Raw genomic sequence first — 23,071 nt, 5'->3', positions numbered from 1 at the left:
ATACTATCATTCACATTGGAACAAGGGAAGGTCGGAGTAGAGTCCAAAATGCATACTATCATTCACATTGGAACAAGGGAGGGTCGGAGTAGAGTCCAAAATGCATACTATCATTCACATTGGAACAAGGGAGGGTCGGAGTAGAGTCCAAAATGCATACTATCATTCACATTGGAACAAGGGAAGGTCGGAGTAGAGTCCAAAATGCATACTATCATTCACATTGGAACAAGGGAAGGTCGGAGTAGAGTCCAAAATGCATACTATCATTCACATTGGAACCCTTGAAGGTTGGAGTAGAGTCCAAAATGCATACTATCATTCACATTGGAACAAGGGAGGGTCGGAGTAGAGTCCAAAATGCATACTATCATTCACATTGGAACAAGGGAGGGTCGGAGTAGAGTCCAAAATGCATACTATCATTCACATTGGAACAAGGGAAGGTCGGAGTAGAGTCCAAAATGCATACTATCACTCACATTGGAACAAGGGAGGGTCGGAGTAGAGTCCAAAATGCATACTATCATTCACATTGGAACAAGGGAGGGTGGGAGTAGAGTCCAAAATGCATACTATCATTCACATTGGAACAAGGGAAGGTCGGAGTAGAGTCCAAAATGCATACTATCATTCACATTGGAACAAGGGAAGGTCGGAGTAGAGTCCAAAATGCATACTATCATTCACATTGGAACAAGGGATGGTCGGAGTAGAGTCCAAAATGCATACTATCATTCACATTGGAACAAGGGAAGGTCGGAGTAGAGTCCAAAATGCATACTATCATTCACATTGGAACAAGGGAAGGTCGGAGTAGAGTCCAAAATGCATACTATCATTCACATTGGAACAAGGGAAGGTCGGAGTAGAGTCCAAAATGCATACTATCATTCACATTGGAACAAGGGAGGGTCGGAGTAGAGTCCAAAATGCATACTATCATTCACATTGGAACAAGGGAGGGTCGGAGTAGAGTCCAAAATGCATACTATCATTCACATTGGAACAAGGGAGGGTGGGAGTAGAGTCCAAAATGCATACTATCATTCACATTGGAACAAGGGAAGGTCGGAGTAGAGTCCAAAATGCATACTATCATTCACATTGGAACAAGGGAAGGTCGGAGTAGAGTCCAAAATGCATACTATCATTCACATTGGAACAAGGGATGGTCGGAGTAGAGTCCAACATGCATACTATCATTCACATTGGAACAAGGGAAGGTCGGAGTAGAGTCCAAAATGCATACTATCATTCACATTGGAACAAGGGAAGGTCGGAGTAGAGTCCAAAATGCATACTATCATTCACATTGGAACAAGGGAGGGTCGGAGTAGAGTCCAAAATGCATACTATCATTCACATTGGAACAAGGGAGGGTCGGAGTAGAGTCCAAAATGCATACTATCATTCACATTGGAACAAGGGAAGGTCGGAGTAGAGTCCAAAATGCATACTATCATTCACATTGGAACAAGGGAGGGTCGGAGTAGAGTCCAAAATGCATACTATCATTCACATTGGAACAAGGGAGGGTCGGAGTAGAGTCCAAAATGCATACTATCATTCACATTGGAACAAGGGAGGGTCGGAGTAGAGTCCAAAATGCATACTATCATTCACATTGGAACAAGGGAGGGTCGGAGTAGAGTCCAAAATGCATACTATCATTCACATTGGAACAAGGGAAGGTCGGAGTAGAGTCCAAAATGCATACTATCATTCACATTGGAACAAGGGAGGGTCGGAGTAGAGTCCAAAATGCATACTATCATTCACATTGGAACAAGGGAGGGTCGGAGTAGAGTCCAAAATGCATACTATCATTCACATTGGAACAAGGGAGGGTCGGAGTAGAGTCCAAATCAAAGTATGCAAAACGGAGCACTGAGGGCACTTCTCGAATGAGTACTCGGTTTAAATGATGCATCGATGCTTCAACGGAAAGTATACATTGAAATATGCCGCAACCACGTAAAAAATAATTTCAGCTGAAGCGAGAGAAAATACACGCTGACTTTGGTTTGAAAAGTTTCCTATTCACATCTCACATGTTGCAATATTTTATCTTGATACGTTAATAAATATATGCTGTGTTCATTTTGGCATATTTACCAATTGTCCCTCCAAACAATCAACACAATTATATGTGTACGGAGAGTAGAGTCTATAGGCTACTTGCTCAGCCCGCAAATGAAATAGAACTTTTAAATGATGTATCCGCTTAACCGGATTGGTATTATTTTCCTTCTGGCACATTTACCTGAATGTCAAGCCCTGCAAGGGCATGCTAATTTACATGATAGCTAGTCATTACTAGCCTGGTTCTGTACGGAATCTAGGTACATTATGGGACAGGTCAGGTCATTATTATCAAAATAAATTTTGACCAAACCATTGCCACCAGTGAAAAAAGTAAATGTAGTCACCTACCGACACACACACACACACACACACACACACACACACACACACACACACACACACACACACACACACACACACACACACACACACACACACACACACACACACACCTTGGATGGAGTGGGGTAGAGAGTGCAGGTGGGAGTCATATATTTGTCTGGAGAAAGAAGAGAAGGAGACCCCTGGTTGTCAGACTCCCTTCTTTCATAACTTTACATTCCTCTCTCAGTGCGTAGTGGAGATCTGCTAAGTGTGTGTGTTTGTTGAGTTTGTGTGTGTGTTGGTTTTGACTGGAGCATGGCTCTCTCCTCTGAGTTCCCCATCCATCACCACGCTCTTTAAAAAGAAATAACACACATACACACACGCACCGACATACAAACAGGACTGCTAAGAGCACACCTGGGGAACCACAGCGTTCCCTACAGGAGTCAGTCATCCAGCATCTGTAAATGTAAAAACAAACAGGAGTTATATCAAACCTCCCTTGCCCATAACTATATACTATATTATGAATAAAACCACTATAAACACCTGTCAAACCAATCACAATAATGGTTATGGCTTAATGTGGAATGACTCAACTCTCTGCTAGTCTCTGGCATGATTGATTGAGTAAGCAGCCAAAATTAACACACAGAACAATCAGATCCCATGGTCTGATACACACAACTGTGTGGATCTGAGGTTTGTTTTCCATTAGCTGCCTGAGTCACTGGCACCTGTCTGTGTATGTGTGTGTGTGTGTGTGTGTGTGTGTGTGTGTGTGTGTGTGTGTGTGTGTGTGTGTGTGTGTGTGTGTGTGGACTCAGTAATGAGAGAGGAAGAGGAAGATGATGTGAGGCATCAGTGAGGAGGGTACAGGAGGGGAATGCTGTCATCCTTCCTCATCTTTCCTTCACAACAGAAAGATGGAGAACGGGAGATAGAGAGACGGAGTGTGGGAGATGGAGAGACGGAGAGAGAGTGTGGGAGATGGAGAGACGGAGTGTGGGAGATGGAGAGACGGAGAGAGAGTGTGGGAGATGGAGAGACGGAGTGTGGGAGATGGAGAGACGGAGTGTGGGAGATGGAGAGATGGAGTGTGGGAGATGGAGAGACAGAGTGTGGGAGATGGATAGACGGAGCATTGGAGAGTGGGAGATGGAGAGACCGATTGTGGGAGAATGGGAGATGGAGAGACGGAGTGTGGGAGATGGAGAGACGGAGTGTGGGAGATGGAGAGACGGAGTGTGGGAGATGGAGAGACGGAGTGAGGGAGATGGAAAGACGGAGTGTGGGAGATGGAGAGACGGAGTGAGGGAGATGGAGAGACGGAGTGTGGGAGATGGAGAGACGGAGTGTGGGAGATGGAGAGACGGAGCATGGGAGAGTGGAAGATGGAGAGACCGAGTGTGGGAGAGTGGGAGATGGAGAGACCGAGTGTGGGAGAGTGGGAGATGGAGAGACGGAGAGACGGAGTGTGGGAGATGGAGTGGGGGAGAGTGGGAGATGGAGAGACGGAGTGTGGGAGATGGAGAGACGGAGTGTGGGAGATGGAGAGACGGAGTGAGGAAGAATGGGAGATGGAGAGACGGAGTGTGGGAGAGTGGGAGATGGAGAGACGGAGTGTGGGAGAGTGGGAGATGGAGACGGAGTGTGTGAGAGTGGGAAACGTCTGCTGTTTGAGCCAACACACAAACACACACACACAAACACAGAGATGTTCCTAAAGTGCCTAAACCTATTAGAGCATCAGCCGGCAGCAGCCCGGTGATGGGTTGCAGGAAATATTTCCCAGTACATCCTTCTGTCATCATTAGTATTACTGATTTATTGATGTCTAATGGGAAGGGAAGTCCCGAAGGACACACGCACCCACACAAACATGTCCCTAAGGACACACGCACCCACACAAACATGTCCCTAAGGACACACGCACCCACACGAACATGTCCCTAAGGACACACGCACCCACACGAACATGTCCCGAAGGACACACGCACCCACACGAACATGTCCCGAAGGACACACGCACCCACACGAACATGTCCCGAAGGACACACGCACCCACACGAACATGTCCCGAAGGACACACGCACCCACACGAACATGTCCCGAAGGACACACGCACCCACACGAACATGTCCCGAAGGACACACGCACCCACACAAACATGTCCCTAAGGACACACGCACCCACACGAACATGTCCCTAAGGACAGAGGGATGACTCAACACCACCAGACTAAGAGTCTCCAAATTGACCTTTGACCTAAAGCAATTATGGTCGTCAGTCAATGAGAGAGATCCCCGTGCACGTCACACACCTGGTCTTCGTACATCGTCTGAGGAACTTAGATGATACATAGAGAGATACAATCCATCAATATTTGGAAGACATAGAGAAAAGGTCAATGACCAAAGCACCCTCTTTGGCCTCATGGTGGAATGTTATTCATATTTTTCATAATTAATAAAGATTATTATTTTAAAAACGAAAATCTGGTGTTTCTATGTCAAACAGATGCCAAATGTAATACATTTCAACTCTATATCTGACATGGTAAAAACTACCAGAATCACTCTGTGACCCTGATTTAGCCCACTGCAGTAAAAAAAAAAATACACCGATTTTACATTTTTGGCCGATACCGATATCCAATATTTTCCTTGCCAAAAAACTCGATACCGATAGCAATCTTACATATTTTAGCGGCCTTTTAATCATTCTAGTACAGTTAAATATTTAACACACACATGGACGCAGAGGTCTAAAGCACTGCATCTCAATGCAAGAGGCGTCACTACAGTCCCTGGTTCAAATCCAGGCTGTATCACATCCGGCCTTGATTGGGAGTCCCAAAGGGCAGCGCAGAATTGGTCCAGCATCATTCGGGTTTGGCCGGGGTAGACCGTCATTGTAAATAAGACTTGCCTAGTTAAATGAAGGTTACACAAACACACACACACACACACACACACACACACACAGACTGCCCTTCTTCACCATCTGTTGCTCTGTGGGGGTTCTGTGAGCTGAGAGCAGACTCTGGAAGAATCCTTCCTGATTAGCATATTTAAGCATGTGTGTGTCTGTGTGTCGGCGAGGCACGTCTGCCATGTTAATCAACACAGTCGTCTCCTGCAGGCCTTCTATTAGCCTATCAGCCTGCGCAACAGCTATTATCAACACACACACACACACTTACAGCCAACTCCACGGGAGACCTCCAGCTTGTCTAGAATTATGCTGTTCTTTAATCATAACAGGGTTGATCATTGTTTTCTAAACAAAGAGTTGAGGTTTGGTCTTTTCAAAACCTGGCTAATGATCTCTTTTGTTAACTGTGATTACAGACAGTATGTAAAGAGAGACAAGCCAGTCAACCAGGGCCACCATGGACAGTTGCTTGCTACTATTTTCTATCTGACAAGTAAAACAAGCCCCTGATAAATGATCTACTTCTCATAACACTAGCCACAAACACACAGATCAGTAGCGTTGCTCACTAGCTCATGTCATTCTATTGCTATTCTACACTTGTAGCCTACCAGCAACCACCCATAGTTAGCCATGCCAAGCTAGCTCTGTGGTTTATTTCAAGGTTGATATATGTTGGTTGACAAGTAAACTCAAATATCAACCAAAATTGGATGGTGATCTGACGTCTTTTCCCAGTGGGTATTCATTAAATGTTTCAGAGGCTAAAATCAGACAACCATGTTCACGCCTTTTTAACCTCTCCTAGCAAACTTTAATCAAGATGTCAAAAATGTGTCAATGAACAGTTTGTGTACTAGATTCACCAGAAGCTTGGCAGAGATTCACCAAAGCTCTCCACCCACCCAGTCTCTCGTGAGTCCTAGCAGGGTAGAGGCCACATAACTAGCAGCGCCACACAAATACACACTAAGTTAATACACAAAGGAATGTATTCCAAAGTAACCAGGCTCTCCTAGTTAAAAGACTGGTTGTTTTCCCTCTGTGTTTATCCATGGAGGGATCCCCCTCACTGAAGACTACATTTAAGGGATTATTGATCCTTATCTTGGCGTGTGTCTGTGTGTGTGTGTGGTACATCCAGTCCTAGATCTGCCATCCCCCAGCAAACTGGCCTGATTGAGTAAGAGAGGGGAAACGTGGGCGGGAGGACATGGTGAGGGAGTGTCACAGCAGACTAACACACACTCACAGCAGACTAACACACACTCACAGCAGACTAACACACTCTCACAGCAGACTAACACACACACTCACAGCAGAATAACACACACACTCACAGCAGACTAACACACTCACACAGCAGACTAACACACTCTCACAGCAGACTGACACACACACTCACAGCAGACTGACACACACTCGCAGCAGACTAACACACACACTCACAGCAGACTAACACACACACTCACAGCAGACTAACACACACTCACAGCAGACTAACACACACTCACAGCAGACTAACACACACACTCACAGCAGACTAACACACACACTCACAGCAGACTAACACACACTCACAGCAGACTAACACACACTCACAGCAGACTAACACACACTCACAGCAGACTAACACACACTCACAGCAGACTAACACACACTCACAGCAGACTAACACACACTCACAACAGACTATCCGACTTTTGGTCGCCATGACAAAGTTTGTTAATGTGGTGGATCAATGCGGTATCTGGCTGTGCCTTTATTTCTAATGACTAACACCATGAAGTATTGTACCATAAAGGAGATATCCCTACTTATGGGTGAGTGTATCAGGGTTTCAGGACGTGTGAGAAATGTAACAGACCCATATGCATCGTGTTTGAGACCTGATCAGGGCGTCCACCCACGGTGCTCAGAATGACAGAAATCACATTTAGAATATTGTCATGCATATTAACAGAACATGCAAGTCGAGGATGCAGCGATGTGTGGTTTTCCTTACTGAATCCTGATGTTCACTTTGAACATGCTGGAATAACTGTCCACATGTACTTTTCCTCAGCCAACAAGATGAGTAGCGAACAGAAAAATCACTAGCCAATGTCAATTTACTATAGTAGAAATGTTTAGGCTACCTATTCTATTGGGCAGCTTGTCGAGAAAGAAATAGTCTATTCCAAACAGACTCTGGGACAGTTGTGGGATGATAGATCCCAAAATCATACAACCAGCAGGCCCAGGATACATAAAAACCCTGTTAAAAATCAATGAGGCTGATGCAACAGATCAGAACGTTTATTCACGTTGTAACCGCAGCAATACACACAAGGCAGGAGGCTACGTGTGAATGTTCCTTCCATAATGCAATTAGTAGGACAACACCATTGTTAAAGGGGTACTGCACATGCGAGCGGTTTCATGTGACAGAGATGACAATTCCCATTAGAAATGCTGAAAGATAGATCTAATAGGCTCATTTGAACCAAGTTAAGACATGTCTCAGATGTATTAAAACATTCAGGTTTCAAACAATTTAAGTTTATGTTTTCAAAATCCATACTGCCGCCGACTCATTGCAGTAGTGTGTGACGCGCTGATGAAGCCTGCCTTCCATTGACATTGATGCCGCGTTCAAAACAACTGGGAACTTGGAAATCTCCAACTACCGACGTCAGTGCGTTCAAGAAAACTAGGAACAAGGACTGGGAAAAATTATTTTGAACGGTCATCCAACTCGGAATTCCAACTTGGGAACTCAGGCCTCTTTCTAGAGCTCTGACTTTCCGACCTAAAGATCACTGACATAATTAAAAAAATGTATTTCACCTTTATTTAACCAGGTAGGCTAGTTGAGAACAAGTTCTCATTTACAACTGCGACCTGGCGAGGTCATGATTTGACCTCGTATTTTCCAGTTCCCAGACGTCTTGAAAGCACCACAAGATGCTACAGAAGCAGCTCTTGCACTGTCTGACAAATGTTCCAATTAAAGGCTCTGTATCTGTATAAACAACGCGTGTGATAAATAAGATACATAACAAATATACTGTACACAGGCGGCAATTTAATTCCACTAAATTATGCAAATTAACCTATAAGCATGACCAGTCTAATGTATTTACACCGACTGTTTTTTCCATTAATGAAGAGGCTAAAAATCACTATTTTGCAATGGGATTTCTTCTCTCGGCTTTAAAAAAAAAAAGTATCTGATGTATCTTGTCTGAAGCTGGCTATTACCGACTAACGGAAATGCTGGTGTGTGTGTACGTCTTTGTGTGTGTGGGCGTGTGTGCCCTGAATAACGCAATGATTTCTAAATGCCATAAAGGAGACAGCCCCTACATGTGTGTGTTTGTGTCTTCATGTCCAGCGAGAGGACCGTCATTAGGGTAGAATTAGTTGTGTCACTGCTGCACAAAGACACAGCTACAGGCCATAGATCGAGTTTCAGGCTAACCTTGTTTGAGACGCACTAATTCTAATGGGCGCCATGTTGACACCCAAAACTCAGAGATAATGACATTCTAGTTAGGATAGAAATGGCAGTGTGTTTTATTTAAGTGATAATGCCTGGGAAGCCAGTGTTGATGATATGGCATGGGTGTTGTTACTGTATGCCCAGACGAAGTCGAGGGCCGGCAAACCGTGCCAATATATCCTCCAAACACCGGATTCGGGGGCATTATTCACTTTTATATGACGGGTTACCAACATATTCAAATAATGATTGACATTTTCTTTCAGATAAAAAAAAAAAAAAAAGAATTTACTCATACTATGTCATCCTTCCATGAGATATAGTCCCGTCACAAATCTAAGGTTGCTACTCAAGCCAGCTGGTCGGTTCAGTTGCCAGAGACGCGACCTAGACGTTAAGTCTTTTTGTTCTGAATCTATGGAGGCGTTTGTTCAAAATGTTCCATTGCCATACTGGCTCGCAACATTCTTATCCCTTGCTTGCTAGCTAGCCAACTACGGGTAACTTACAGTCACGTCATTTGCATTTGTTTAAGCGGTTTTCTAGTGACATTTGGATAAATCCATAACAATGAGCTAATGATACACGATTTCACCTGGCATAGAAAATGTGCTCTGGTCAGGACACTTGTTCAGAGGAGCCAGCCAACAACACAGCTAACACAATCACTTCAAACTGTAATGAATACTCTGGGAGAGTGCGGCAGGTGTTAATTTCGCCTTCGCTGAAGGTAGGAATCGTGGTCACCGGCAGGCAATGGTCATGCACAGGTAGGTGAATCAAAACTAGGACTGAAGGATATAACTGGTTCTCACAAACACGCTAGGAAAAGGCTTAGTAGAGTGAAAATGAACAATACCTCAACAGCACAAATAGAATGAACTGAACTAAATAAGGAGCTGATGAGACCAGGTGAGTAACTAACACAGGTGAAATCAATGAACAAAAATGAAAGACAGGGCTACGTTCAAGAACACAAAGAAACAGGGCTACATTCAAGAACACAAAGAAACAGAACACAAGGTTGACTAAGAAAATATATACAGAACCTTACACAAACTGAAGCTGGAAAGACTGCAAACTAGCTGCATTGTGTTTTGTGTTACCTGTTTTCTATTGACATTTCTTTGTATACATCCAGAAAAATGATGCCAGCTGATTCATGATTTCGACTGGCTGAGAAAAGCTGTCTGACAGCTGGAGATTTGTTTCATTTTGTCGGAGATACAGACAGCAAGGTTTATAAAAATCTCCGCTGTTGAAACCAAATGCTAGTCTAGACTAAAAGAAATGGGAGATAATGCTAGTCTAAAAGAAATGGGAGATAATGTTAGTCTAAAAGAAATGGGAGATAATGTCTAGATGTTTTTTATAGTGGAGATCAAGTTCATAAACTGCCTGGCTGGGCTGATGAGACAGTGGATTGAGCAGTCAGATGGAACAGAGTGAATGGGCATTTCAACATCATAGCTTTAGCCAGTAGTAACTTGTGGAATAGACACTGGCTGGTATGCGGTTTTAACCAATCAGCATCCAGGATTAGACTCACCCATTGTATAATGTAATATAATGGCACTCAGTGTTTGCCAAAATGTTGGTAGTTAGAGTTTGTTTCTTACCTCGTCAAACCTGTCGAATGAGGCTCCTTCCTGCATGAAGCCAGGCAGGTGCTTCTGCCAGTTAAACTCATAGGACTTAGTCATGGCTGCTTACACCTGTCGAGAGAGAGGGGGGGGGGGGGGGAGAAAGAGGAAAGAGAGGGGGGGGTGAAAGAAACATTGTGTAAAGGCAGGTTGGCCTCTTGCAGGTGTCTTAACCTGGGATGTTCCAAGAAATATAATATGTGCACCACCAAATAGCCTTTCTATGTAGTGCTGGGAAAAACAGGATGTAGGCATAGCCATAATCCCACCGAGCAGACTGTTACCACTTAGAATGCACACGTATTGTTTTACAGCACCTGTCACGAGACGATGCATTTTATTATTAGCAATAACAGCTCACAGAAATAGCCACGAATGACATCAAACCTGAACGTGTCATGTTGTCTGTGTGAGTGTGAGAGTGTGTGTGCGGTGAGATACTAAGACAAAAGAATAGACCTGCAAATGAACTTGGCATGTGAATTAATTTACTTGTCCCTGGGGGCCTCTCCCTCTCTGTCGGTGTACAGTGTGTGTGTGTGTGTGTGTGTGTGTGTATGTGTGTGTATGTGTGCAGTGTTGCCCTCTAACACATTGAACTCTTCCCATCTATGAATGAATAATTTGTAACATGTCTATAACTGCATCAGTAAGGAGGGTTATATCTGGATCAGACAGCAGATTAACTGTCAACTATGATTTTTCAGAAGGGCTGAGGTATGTAGGATATGTACAGTGCATTCGGAAAGTATCTAGACCTCTTGACTTTTTCCACATTTTATTATGTTACAGCTTTATTCAAAAATGTATTTAAAAATAATAATAAATTGCACAAAAAAACCTGAAAAATGACATTTACATAAGTATTCAGACCCTTTGTTGAAGCACCTTTGGCAGTGACTACAGTATTGTGTCTTCTTGGGTATGACGCTACAAGCTTGGCACACCTGTATTTGAGGAGTTTCTCACATTTCTCTCTGCAGATCCTCTCAAGCTCTGTCAGGTTGGATGGGGAACTTTGTGCACAGCTATTTTCAGATCTCTCCAGAGAAGTTCAATCGGGTTCAAGTCTGGGCTCTGGCTGGGCCACCCAAGGACATTCAGAGACTTGCCCCCGAAGCCACTCCTGCGTTGTCTTGGCAGTGTGCAGAGGGTCGTTGTCCTGTTGGACGGTGAACCTTCGCCCCAATCTGAGTGCTCTGGAGTGGGTTTTCATCAAGGATATCTCTGTACTTTGCTCCGTTCATCTTTGCCTCGACCCTGACTAGTCTCCCAGTCCCTGCAGCTGAAAAACATCCCCACAGCATGATGCTGCCACCACGCTTCACCGTAGGGATGATGGCAGGTTTTCTCCAGACGTAACACTTGGCATTCAGGCCAAAGAGTTCAATTTTGGTTTCATCAGACCAGAGAATCTTGTTTCTCATGATCTGAGAGTCTTTATGCACCTTTTGGCAAACTGCAAGTGGGCTGTCATGTGTCTTTTACTGAGGAGTGGCTTCCGTCTGGTCACTCTACCATAAAGGCCAGGTTGGTGTAATGCTGCAGAGATGGTTGTCCTTCTGGAAGGTTCTAGCATCTCCACAGAGGAACTCAAGAGCTCTGTCAGAGTGACCATCGGGTTCTTGGTCACCTCCCTGACCAAGACCCTTCTCCCCCGATTTCTCAGTTTGGCTAGGCAGCCAACTCTAGGAAGAGTCTTGGTGGTTCCAAACTTCTTCCATTTAAGAATGATGGAAGCCACTGTGTTCTTGGGGACCTTCAATACTGCAGACATTGTTTGGTACGCTTCCCCAGATCTGTGCCTCAATACAATGCTGTCTCGGAGCTCTACGGACAATTCCTTTGACCTCATTTTTGATCTGACATGCACTGTCAACTGTAGGAGTTTATATAGACAAGTGTGTGCCTTTCCAAATCAGGTCCAATCAATTTAATTTACCACAGGTGGACTCCAATCAAGTTGTCAAAACATCTCTAGGATGATCAATTGAAACAGGATGTACCTGAGCTAAATTTTGAGTCTCATAGCAAAGGGTCTGAATCCTTACTGAGGAAAATGTTTCATTTAATCAATTTTAGAGTAAGGCTGCAATGTAACAAAATGTGGAAAAAGTCAAGGGGTCTGAATACTTTTCGAAGGCACCATAATGTGTCTCAATAAAAGTGTGTGCATGTTGAGTGTATTTCCATGAGAAGTGCTGTGTGCTTAGAAAAGGATACAGTTGATGTGAGTAATGACTGTGTGTGCAAGGGTGCGTACGGGTGTGTGATTACGTGCGTGAGTGTGTGCGTGCGCACGTGTGTGTTGACGCCACGGTACAGATCACAGAATAATGACAAGAGTAATTTCTTCTCTCTAGTAGGGAGAGGGAAGGAAGCTGGATGTTGATGAGAAAGAATGGGAGAGCGACAGAACGAGGGAGATGAAAGAAGGGGGGAGAGACAGAGAGTCAGCTGAGCATGACAGAATTTGGGAGAGGCGAGTGGCTGCGTGTGTGTGTGTGTGTGTGTGTGTGTGTGTGTGTGTGTGTGTGTGTGTGTGCCTTCGTGTTCTGTGTTTTATGTCAGGTACACAGATCTGAGACCATAGCAACACACTGTGCATCAAAACACCCTCTACCTCTTCTGAAATACAGCAACACGAGTTTGATTCAATTGCAAAACTGTACACATGGGGTGTTTCTCAAAATTATTACTGCCGTACTCCGAGCATGCAAATTTGTGACGGAAATTGAGTAATTAGTATGCTTATTGGTCATAGTATGGATATAGTTAGTATGCCAAAAGTTCCCGGATGTCGTACCACATTCGCCAAAATACGATTTATACAAGAAGTTGACACTATGTCCATGCTTTTAGGGCCCATAATGCATTTCTTCATAAAATGGGCGTGGATTCACATTGTTTTCAGATTTGAAGAAAATGGCAGAAAATATGTAGCCGAAGCCCAATGAGAGCGGATACAAATTCATTGCTTTAACTAATTATGAAAATGTTGAGCAAATGTAATAAAGTAATAACTTTTCAAATAAGTTACATTACACGTTATGTTGGCTGACAATTTGTTAGCTACACTATCCTTATGAACCACATATTTTATTTAAAAACATTTAATCCCAGCCCCCGTCCCTGCAGGAGGCCTTTTGCCTTTTGGTAGGTCATCATTGTAAATAAGAATGTGTTCTTAACTGACTTGTCTAGTTAAATAAAAATAAAAAATAAAAACAAATCTATATACTGGTGGTGAAACAGCCGTTGTTGGTGATAGAAGGTGAGGACCAATGCGCAGCGTGGTAAGTGTCCATATTGATTTAATAAAACAATTGAACACTGAAACAAAACAATAAAGCGCCAACGAACGAACCGAAACAGTCCTGTACGGTGAATACACAGAACAGAAAATAATCAGGCTACCTAAGTATGGTTCTCAATCAGGGACAACGATTGACAGCTGCCTCTGATTGAGAACCATACCAGGCCAAACACAGAAATCCCAAATCATAGAAAAAAGAACATAGACTGCCCACCCCAACTCACGCCTTGACTATACTAAAACAAAGACAAAACAAAGGAACTAAGGTCAGAACGTGACAGGTGGGCGAGGCCCATCAAACACATCCCTCTACCATCTGTGATGTCCAACCAGGGGACTGCATTGGCAGATGTATTATTCCAGTTGAGATCTGTTGAAAGGCAGTGCTGTCAAGACTGAATATTCATCAAGGAATATAGACAAATATCTATCGGAAAATAGCAAAAAATACAGAATATGACATTGAAAATAATGCAATATTTCGAAACAATCCAAAATATCCAATATTGTGGCTGGGCTTTCGTTATTACTTCTGTCAACGGCAGTCTATTCCATTACTAAATCCTTCACTCCATAACAACAATCTCCACCATCCATACACATGTTCTTCTCCTGAACACGTGAGCTGCAGAAGAGAGCGTCCTGGCAATGCCAACCCCTGGTGACCCCTGCTTGGTGAACTCTTGACAGTGAGATAATTATGTTAGATAACTCTGTGTCCCCCAGGCTGGGGGCTCCCCTGTCGCTAGGCATAGTCTAATATGGCTGCTAGGGTAACACCCATCGGAACGCTCCCTCACCTCATAAACCCAAATGAAGTGCCTGGTGAGGAGCCAATAGGGCGCTGCAGCACTGGGGTGGCAGGGGAACATGGAAACAAGGTCCTGTCCTGACTAGGAGGGAATAACTAAACCAACACACGAGGCTACCTGGAACTCTATCCTAGAGTTCAGAGATGCCGGCCCAGGGATGGCACAGGTATGGCCCAGGGATGGCACAGGGATGGCACGAGGACGGCAGCAGGGACACCTCACACCAGCCTGACCTAACTAGTGAGGAGCGCTCCAACACAGAGGTATCACGGGTATAGCTGCCACACAGAGGTGGCATGGGGACATGAGGTCAGGGACACCTCATACCTGCCAGACCTGACTGGTGAGAAGCACTCCCACACAGGGGTGGCATGGGGGAATTAGGAAGGGGACACCTCATACCTGCCAGAGGAAGAATAACATAAGTAACACCTTCAAGCTGTAAAGGTTTGAGCTACTCTTCAATCAGATGCTCTGAGTCTGACCAAGCAAGTCATAAAGTGAGGACACAAGGTACCAGAAAAAGATGACAGGGTATTTTATAATCATTAAGTATTCGGTGGCATCTTAGGAAACTGCCAAACGAATCAAGGTGGTGGTGACCCCCTGGAATAGAAGAGACAAGGCCGATGAACAGAAAGAACAGAAAGAATAAATGAATGGGATTGAAAGTAAAAGATTTGGTCTACTATGTAGAGTTTAGCTCTAACCAGCTCCTGACAGTTCCAATCCATCACCAGAGGTCTAAATACAACGAGACCTGGGTTCAAATACTATTTGAAATCATTTCAGCTGGGCTTCATTGCGCTTGCCTGGCGGAATGGACCAATATGACAGTCGCACAAGTATTTTAAAGACTTTGAATAGTATTTGATTCTATCATTTCTGTCCTCGACACAGCGGGAACTGTGACCCCTCCTAACCCTGATCCTTAACCCTGTAATAAACCCCTGACCCTAGTGTCTTTATGCACAGTAGATCTATTCTATTTGAAGTGTTATTGCTTTGTTTTGACATATGCAAGTCCCCGTTACTATGGTACACTGTTCAGGCCTCATCATCCTAAGGCTGCGTTTACACAGGCAGCCCAATTCTGATCCTTTCCCACTAACATTTCTGGCATAATGCCAATTAATCTGATCCATTAAATCAATCTAATAAAAACCAATATACAAAACAATAACTCACGGGTCTCGGGTATATGTCATTTTAACTGTCCGGAATGGCCCCTACAGATCAGAACGGGACTGCTGTACTAGAGAGAGAGAGAGATTTGATCATTTATGCTGCTGCTCTTGCTTTTCACGTGAGTGGAGTGTTGCGAGTGTAGCTTGTTGTTGGCCAATCATGAGTCATCAAAGTAGCAATAGGCTTCAGTCATAGATCCTCGTTCCGTGTGTGGAAAAAGTTAGGAGATATCTAATGAACGGAAAAAGTTAGGAGATATCTAATCAATGGGAAAAGTTAGGAGATATCTAATCAATGGAAAAAGTTAGGAGATATCTAATGAACGGAAAAAGTTAGGAGATATCTAATCAACAGAAAAAGTTAGGAGATATCTAATCAACGGAAAAAGTTAGGAGATATCTAATCAATGGAAAAAGTTAGGAGATATCTAATCAACAGAAAAAGTTAGGAGATATCTAATCAATGGAAAAAGTTAGGAGATATCTAATGAACGGAAAAAGTTAGGAGATATCTAATCAATGGAAAAAGTTAGGAGATATCTAATCAATGGAAAAAGTTAGGAGATATCTAATCAATGGAAAAAGTTAGGAGATATCTAATCAATGGAAAAAGTTAGGAGATATCTAATGAACGGAAAAAGTTAGGAGATATCTAATCAATGGAAAACGTTAGGAGATATCTAATGAACGGAAAAAGTTAGGAGATATCTAATCAATGGAAAAAGTTAGGAGATATCTAATCAATGGAAAAAGTTAGGAGATATCTAATCAACAGAAAATGTTAGGAGATATCTAATCAATGGAAAAAGTTAGGAGATATCTAATCAATGGAAAAAGTTAGGAGATATCTAATCAATGGAAAAAGTTAGGAGATATCTAATCAATGGAAAAAGTTAGGAGATATCTAATGAACGGAAAAAGTTAGGAGATATCTAATCAATGGAAAAAGTTAGGAGATATCTAATGAACGGAAAACGTTAGGAGATATCTAATCAATGGAAAAAGTTAGGAGATATCTAATCAATGGAAAAAGTTAGGAGATATCTAATCAATGGAAAAAGTTAGGAGATATCTAATCAATGGAAAAAGTTAGGAGATATCTAATCAACAGAAAAAGTTAGGAGATATCTAATCAATGGAAAAAGTTAGGAGATATCTAATGAACGGAAAAAGTTAGGAGATATCTAATCAATGGAAAAAGTTAGGAGATATCTAATCAATGGAAAAAGTTAGGAGATATCTAATCAATGGAAAAAGTTAGGAGATATCTAATCAATGGGAAAAGTTAGGAGATATCTAATCAACAGAAAAAGTTAGGAGATATCTAATCAATGGAAAAAGTTAGGAGATATCTAATGAACGGAAAAAGTTAGGAGATATCTAATCAATGGAAAAAGTTAGGAGATATCTAATCAATGGAAAAAGTTAGGAGATATCTAATCAATGGAAAAAGTTAGGAGATATCTAATCAATGGAAAAAGTTAGGAGATATCTAAGCAACGGAAAAAGGAATTAAAATGACGGAATTAAAAGGTATCCCTTTCCTGCAGTCAATTGACCAAATCACCCTCTATTGGCCTCATGGGTGGAATGTTAATGATTATTTAAAAGAAACCGCTGATGTATATAAAGTGTAATATAGGGAAGCACACTCAAAATGAAATACATGGTGCAGGTGTCTACTTTCTTTAAGACCATAACCATGTGTGTGATGCGTATACTTTAGTTTCAAAGTAGATTTGTTTAAGACTACCAAGAATCACTGTGTTATAATGCCTTACCTCCCTTATCTTACTACATTTCTACACACTGTATATAGACTTTTCTATTGTGTTATTGACTGTACGTTTGTTTATCCCCCGTGTAACTCTGTGCTGTTTTTGTCGCACTACTTTGCTCTATCTTGGCCAGGTCGCAGTTGTAAATGAGAACTTGTTCTCAACTGGCCTTCCTGGTTAAATAAAGGTGTTCTCAACTGGCCTTCCTGGTTAAATAAAGGTGAAATCCAAAACAAACAAAAAATATTTGATTCTAAATAACCTAGCTGTGTCAGCTATTAGTCTACTATAGCGCGAGTCGGCTTGGTTGGTTGCTATCTCTCGTCTCTCCTTCCTCCCCGTGTCACTCTCTCGCAGTACGGCCCTTCCCCGCCTACTAGAGCGGCACCTTTCGCCTTCCTCTCTCGCTTTATCAGCTCGGTTAATACAGTAGCTTATAAAATTACTTTTCTGCTCACTCGGATCGGGTCTGGATCTGACCAGGTCTATACGGAATGGGTCTAGTTGTCCTCGGGTCCGTTCTCTATATTTAAAAAAATGTATGTATGTATATCGGGACTGGGTGGGAAAGTCCCAGATCCATTTCGGAACGGCTCCAACTTTTTGAACCCGTGAAGACCTCTAGTGCACACACACAATGCACAATGTTCTTCACAGATGTGACTTAGAATCTCTCCCCAGGCTACACACACACACACCTCCCTGATCTGACCTTAGTGTTGGCTCCTGGGTCGCGCTCCCTCCTGTCTCCCCCGCTGTTCCCTCACTGTTCCCCTGAGATCTGGCCTGAGAGATGTGTTCTAATCTAGCATCATTGTTGTCATGGCAGGCATACTCTGACATGTGTACAGTATGGTGTAGCCGATACAATGGTGTATTATACCAGGGCCGTGATACTGCCCTGTGTAGGGTGCTGTCTTTCGGATGACGTTAAATGGGTGTCCTGACTCTCTGAGGTCATTAAAGATCCCATGCAACTTATTGTAATAGTATGGATGTTAACCCTGGTGTCCTGGCTAAATTCCCAAGCTGTCCCTCATATCATCCCCAGCTTACAATTGGCTCTTTCATCCCTCTCCCCTGTAACTATTCCCCAGGTTGTTGCTGTGAATGGCGTGTGTGTATCCTGGTTAGCGGTTACCCATGCCGGAGATTGTACACTTTAAAGGGTGTGTTCTGTTTACACACACAGGCAATCTCAACTCATGCTAGGGTTCTATTGGGGCAGAACAACCTTGCTACTACAGAAGAACATACTGCCTATAATGTGTCAAGCTTCAACAAACTCTTCATAATTAAATAGTTCCTATCAAATAAATCAATAATATTTCTATTTTAGAAGCATTATGAATGTGATATAGAGAAGTCATTTAAAATGAGGATATGGATGGTGTGGACTTTTAAATGGAGTGGAGTCATAGATGGAGTGGACTGATAGACGGAGTGGACTAATAGTTGGGATGGTGTTGTCATCATGTTTGACAGTCTCCTGGAGGGGAAGGAGTCTTTCCAAGAAATGGCCATATCACAGTCTGCTGACTGCGTTCCCCTGTTGCCTCCATCATCCTCTAAATCCCACCAACATCAGCCGCCTTAGAGCGCAACTGGTCCTTGTTTGGTAACATACACACCAAAGCACGCAACAGGCTGACCAATACAAGGGTTGAAAAATTGGTGGCCATCCGGGCAAATTTGAGGTTTTTGAGCCTGACAACGAGTAATCCTCAACAAAGTTGGAAAGTGACAGTGAAGATGAGGACTCAAGAGTCTGATGTTCAAGAGGACGACATTGAGGAGGTCCAGGGAGAAGACATGGAAGCCTGAGAGGAAGACAACCAAAGCTTTAGTTTCTAGACTATCATTTTACAGTTAAAAACGTTATTGAGAGATGCGATGGATCATTGGGGATCATTCAACATACCATTTATTTTGTTGTTCAGTGAAATCATCCCACGTAAAGAGTCAACTCGTTTAATTAAAGTTAAATTCGTAACAATTGTTTTATTTATTTTTATTTTGGAAGGTTGTAATCATTTGCAATTATGTCTACTTATGATAAGGTAAAATGTTTATGTTTGTCTCCATATGATATGGTAAATATATCCAATGCAAAAAACATCTACATTTCAATGGTACTAATAACAATTAGCATATATTTCCATTAATTCCCACGGAAAGTGTCCACCTCTGAATATTCTCCAAAATGTGCAACCCTAGAGAGGATTATTAGATGGAGTGGACTGATAGATGGAGTGGACTGATAGATGGAGCGGACTAATAGATGGAGTAGACTAATAGGTGGAGTGGACTAATAGATGGAGTGGACTGATAGATGGAGTAGACTAATAGGTGGAGTGGACTAATAGATGGAGTGGACTGATAGATGGAGTGGACTGATAGATGGAGTAGACTGATAGATGGAGTGGACTGATAGATGGAGCGGACTGATAGATGGAGGAGACTAAAAGGTGGAGCGGACTGTTAGATGGAGGAGACTAATAGGTGGAGTAGACTCATAGGTGGAGTGGACTAATAGATGGAGTAGGCTAAAAGGTGGAGTAGACTAATAGATGGAGTATACTAATAGATGTAGTGGACTACTTGATCGAGTAGACTAATAGATGGAGTAAACTAATAGGTGGAGTGGACTAATAGATGGAGTAGGCTAAAAGGTGGAGTAGACTAATAGATGGAGCGGACTAATAGATGTAGTGGACTACTTGATCGAGTAGACTAATAGATGGAGTAAACTAATAGGTGGAGTGGACTAATAGATGGAGTAGGCTAATAGGTGGAGTTGACTAATAGATGGAGTAGACTAATAGATGGAGTAGACTAATAGGTGGAGTGGACTAATAGGTGGAGTAGAGTAATAGGTGGAGTGGACTAACAGGTGGAGTAGACTAATAGGTGGAGTAGACTAATAGATGGAGTAGACTAATAGATGGAGTGGACTGATAGATGGAGTGGATTAATAGATGGAATAGGCTAATAGGTGGAGTAGACTAACAGGTGGAGTAGACTAATAGATGGAGTAGACTAATAGGTGGAGTAGACTAATAGATGGAGTGGACTAATAGGTGGAGTAAACTAATAGATGGAGTGGACTAATAGGTGGAGTAGACTAATAGATGGAGTGGACTAATAGGTGGAGTAAACTAATAGATGGAGTGGACTAATAGGCGGAGTAAACTAATAGATGGAGTGGACTAATAGGTGGAGTAAACTAATAGATGGAGTGGACTAATAGGTGGAGTAAACTAATAGATGGAGTGGACTAATAGGTGGAGTAAACTAATAGATGGAGTATACTAATAGATGGAGTGGACTAATAGATGGAGTAAACTAATAGGTGGAGTAAACTAATAGGCGGAGTGGACTAATAGATGGAGTGGACCGCTTGATGGAGTAGACTAATAGATGGAGTGGAATGCTTGATGGAGTAGACTAATAGGTGGAGTAGACTAATAGATGGAGTGGACTACTTGATGGAGTAGACTAATAGGTGGGGTAAACTAATAGGTGGAGTGGACTAATAGGTGGAGTAGACTAACAGGTGGAGTAGACTAACAGGTGGAGTGGACTAATAGATGGAGTAGGCTAATAGGTGGAGTAGACTAACAGGTGGAGTAGACTAACAGGTGGAGTGGACTAATAGATGGAGTAGGCTAATAGGTGGAGTAGACTAACAGGTGGAGTAGACTAACAGGTGGAGTGGACTAATAGATGGAGTAGGCTAATAGGTGGAGTAGACTAACAGGTGGAGTAGACTAATTGGTGGAGTAGACTAATAGACAGAGTAGACTAATAGGTGGATTAGACTAATAGGTGGATTAGACTAATAGGTGGAGTAAACTAATAGATGGAGTGGACTAATAGGCGGAGTAAACTAATAGATGGAGTGGACTAATAGGTGGAGTAAACTAATAGATGGAGTGGACTAATAGGTGGAGTAAACTAATAGATGGAGTGGACTACTAGATGGAGTAAACTAATAGGTGGAGTAAACTAATAGGCGGAGTGGACTAATAGATGGAGTGGACCGCTTGATGGAGTAGACTAATAGATGGAGTGGAATGCTTGATGGAGTAGACTAATAGGTGGAGTAGACTAATAGATGGAGTGGACTACTTGATGGAGTAGACTAATAGGTGGGGTAAACTAATAGGTGGAGTGGACTAATAGGTGGAGTAGACTAACAGGTGGAGTAGACTAACAGGTGGAGTAGACTAATAGATGGAGTAGGCTAATAGGTGGAGTAGACTAACAGGTGGAGTAGACTAACAGGTGGAGTGGACTAATAGATGGAGTAGGCTAATAGGTGGAGTAGACTAACAGGTGGAGTAGACTAACAGGTGGAGTGGACTAATAGATGGAGTAGGCTAATAGGTGGAGTAGACTAACAGGTGGAGTAGACTAATTGGTGGAGTAGACTAATAGACAGAGTAGACTAATAGGTGGAGTAGACTAACAGGTGGATTAGACTAATAGGTGGATTAGACTAATAGGTGGAGTAAACTAATAGATGGAGTGGACTAATAGGCGGAGTAAACTAATAGATGGAGTGGACTAATAGGTGGAGTAAACTAATAGATGGAGTGGACTAATAGGTGGAGTAAACTAATAGATGGAGTGGACTACTAGATGGAGTAAACTAATAGGTGGAGTAAACTAATAGGCGGAGTGGACTAATAGATGGAGTGGACCGCTTGATGGAGTAGACTAATAGATGGAGTGGAATGCTTGATGGAGTAGACTAATAGGTGGAGTAGACTAATAGATGGAGTGGACTACTTGATGGAGTAGACTAATAGGTGGGGTAAACTAATAGGTGGAGTGGACTAATAGGTGGAGTAGACTAACAGGTGGAGTAGACTAACAGGTGGAGTGGACTAATAGATGGAGTAGGCTAATAGGTGGAGTAGACTAACAGGTGGAGTAGACTAACAGGTGGAGTGGACTAATAGATGGAGTAGGCTAATAGGTGGAGTAGACTAACAGGTGGAGTAGACTAATAGGTGGAGTAGACTAATTGGTGGAGTAGACTAATAGACAGAGTAGACTAATAGGTGGAGTAGACTAACAGGTGGATTAGACTAATAGGTGGATTAGACTAATAGGTGGATTAGACTAATAGGTGGAGTAGACTAATAGGTGGATTAGACTAATAGGTGGAGTAGACTAACAGGTGGAGTAGACTAACAGGTGGAGTGGACTAATAGATGGAGTAGGCTAATAGGTGGAGTAGACTAACAGGTGGAGTAGACTAACAGGTGGAGTGGACTAATAGATGGAGTAGGCTAATAGGTGGAGTAGACTAACAGGTGGAGTAGACTAACAGGTGGAGTGGACTAATAGATGGAGTAGGCTAATAGGTGGAGTAGACTAACAGGTGGAGTAGACTAATTGGTGGAGTAGACTAATAGACAGAGTAGACTAATAGGTGGAGTAGACTAACAGGTGGATTAGACTAATAGGTGGATTAGACTAATAGGTGGA

General features: G+C 42.7%; 1 protein-coding gene across 3 annotated transcripts in view; it reads right to left on the bottom strand.

Annotated features, from left to right (window-relative positions):
• LOC110522448 (1-phosphatidylinositol 4,5-bisphosphate phosphodiesterase beta-4) overlaps positions 1–23,071 on the bottom strand; it is a 142,866-nt gene that overhangs the window by 79,259 nt on the left and 40,536 nt on the right. For all 3 annotated transcript variants that reach the window (XM_036976061.2, XM_036976062.2, XM_090233087.1), the window contains exon 4: positions 10,456–10,551. In XM_036976061.2, the coding sequence (XP_036831956.2) occupies positions 10,456–10,539 (84 nt within the window). In that variant the 5' untranslated portion in view covers positions 10,540–10,551. The remainder of the gene's footprint in view (positions 1–10,455; positions 10,552–23,071) is intronic.

The sequence above is a fragment of the Oncorhynchus mykiss genome, chromosome 4 (genome assembly GCF_057628025.1).
Source record: "Oncorhynchus mykiss isolate SJ-2025 chromosome 4, ASM5762802v1, whole genome shotgun sequence".
Classification (NCBI taxonomy): domain Eukaryota; kingdom Metazoa; phylum Chordata; class Actinopteri; order Salmoniformes; family Salmonidae; genus Oncorhynchus; species Oncorhynchus mykiss.
Note: the sequence above shows the minus strand (reverse complement) of the source record. Positions and strands in the feature narration are given on the sequence as shown.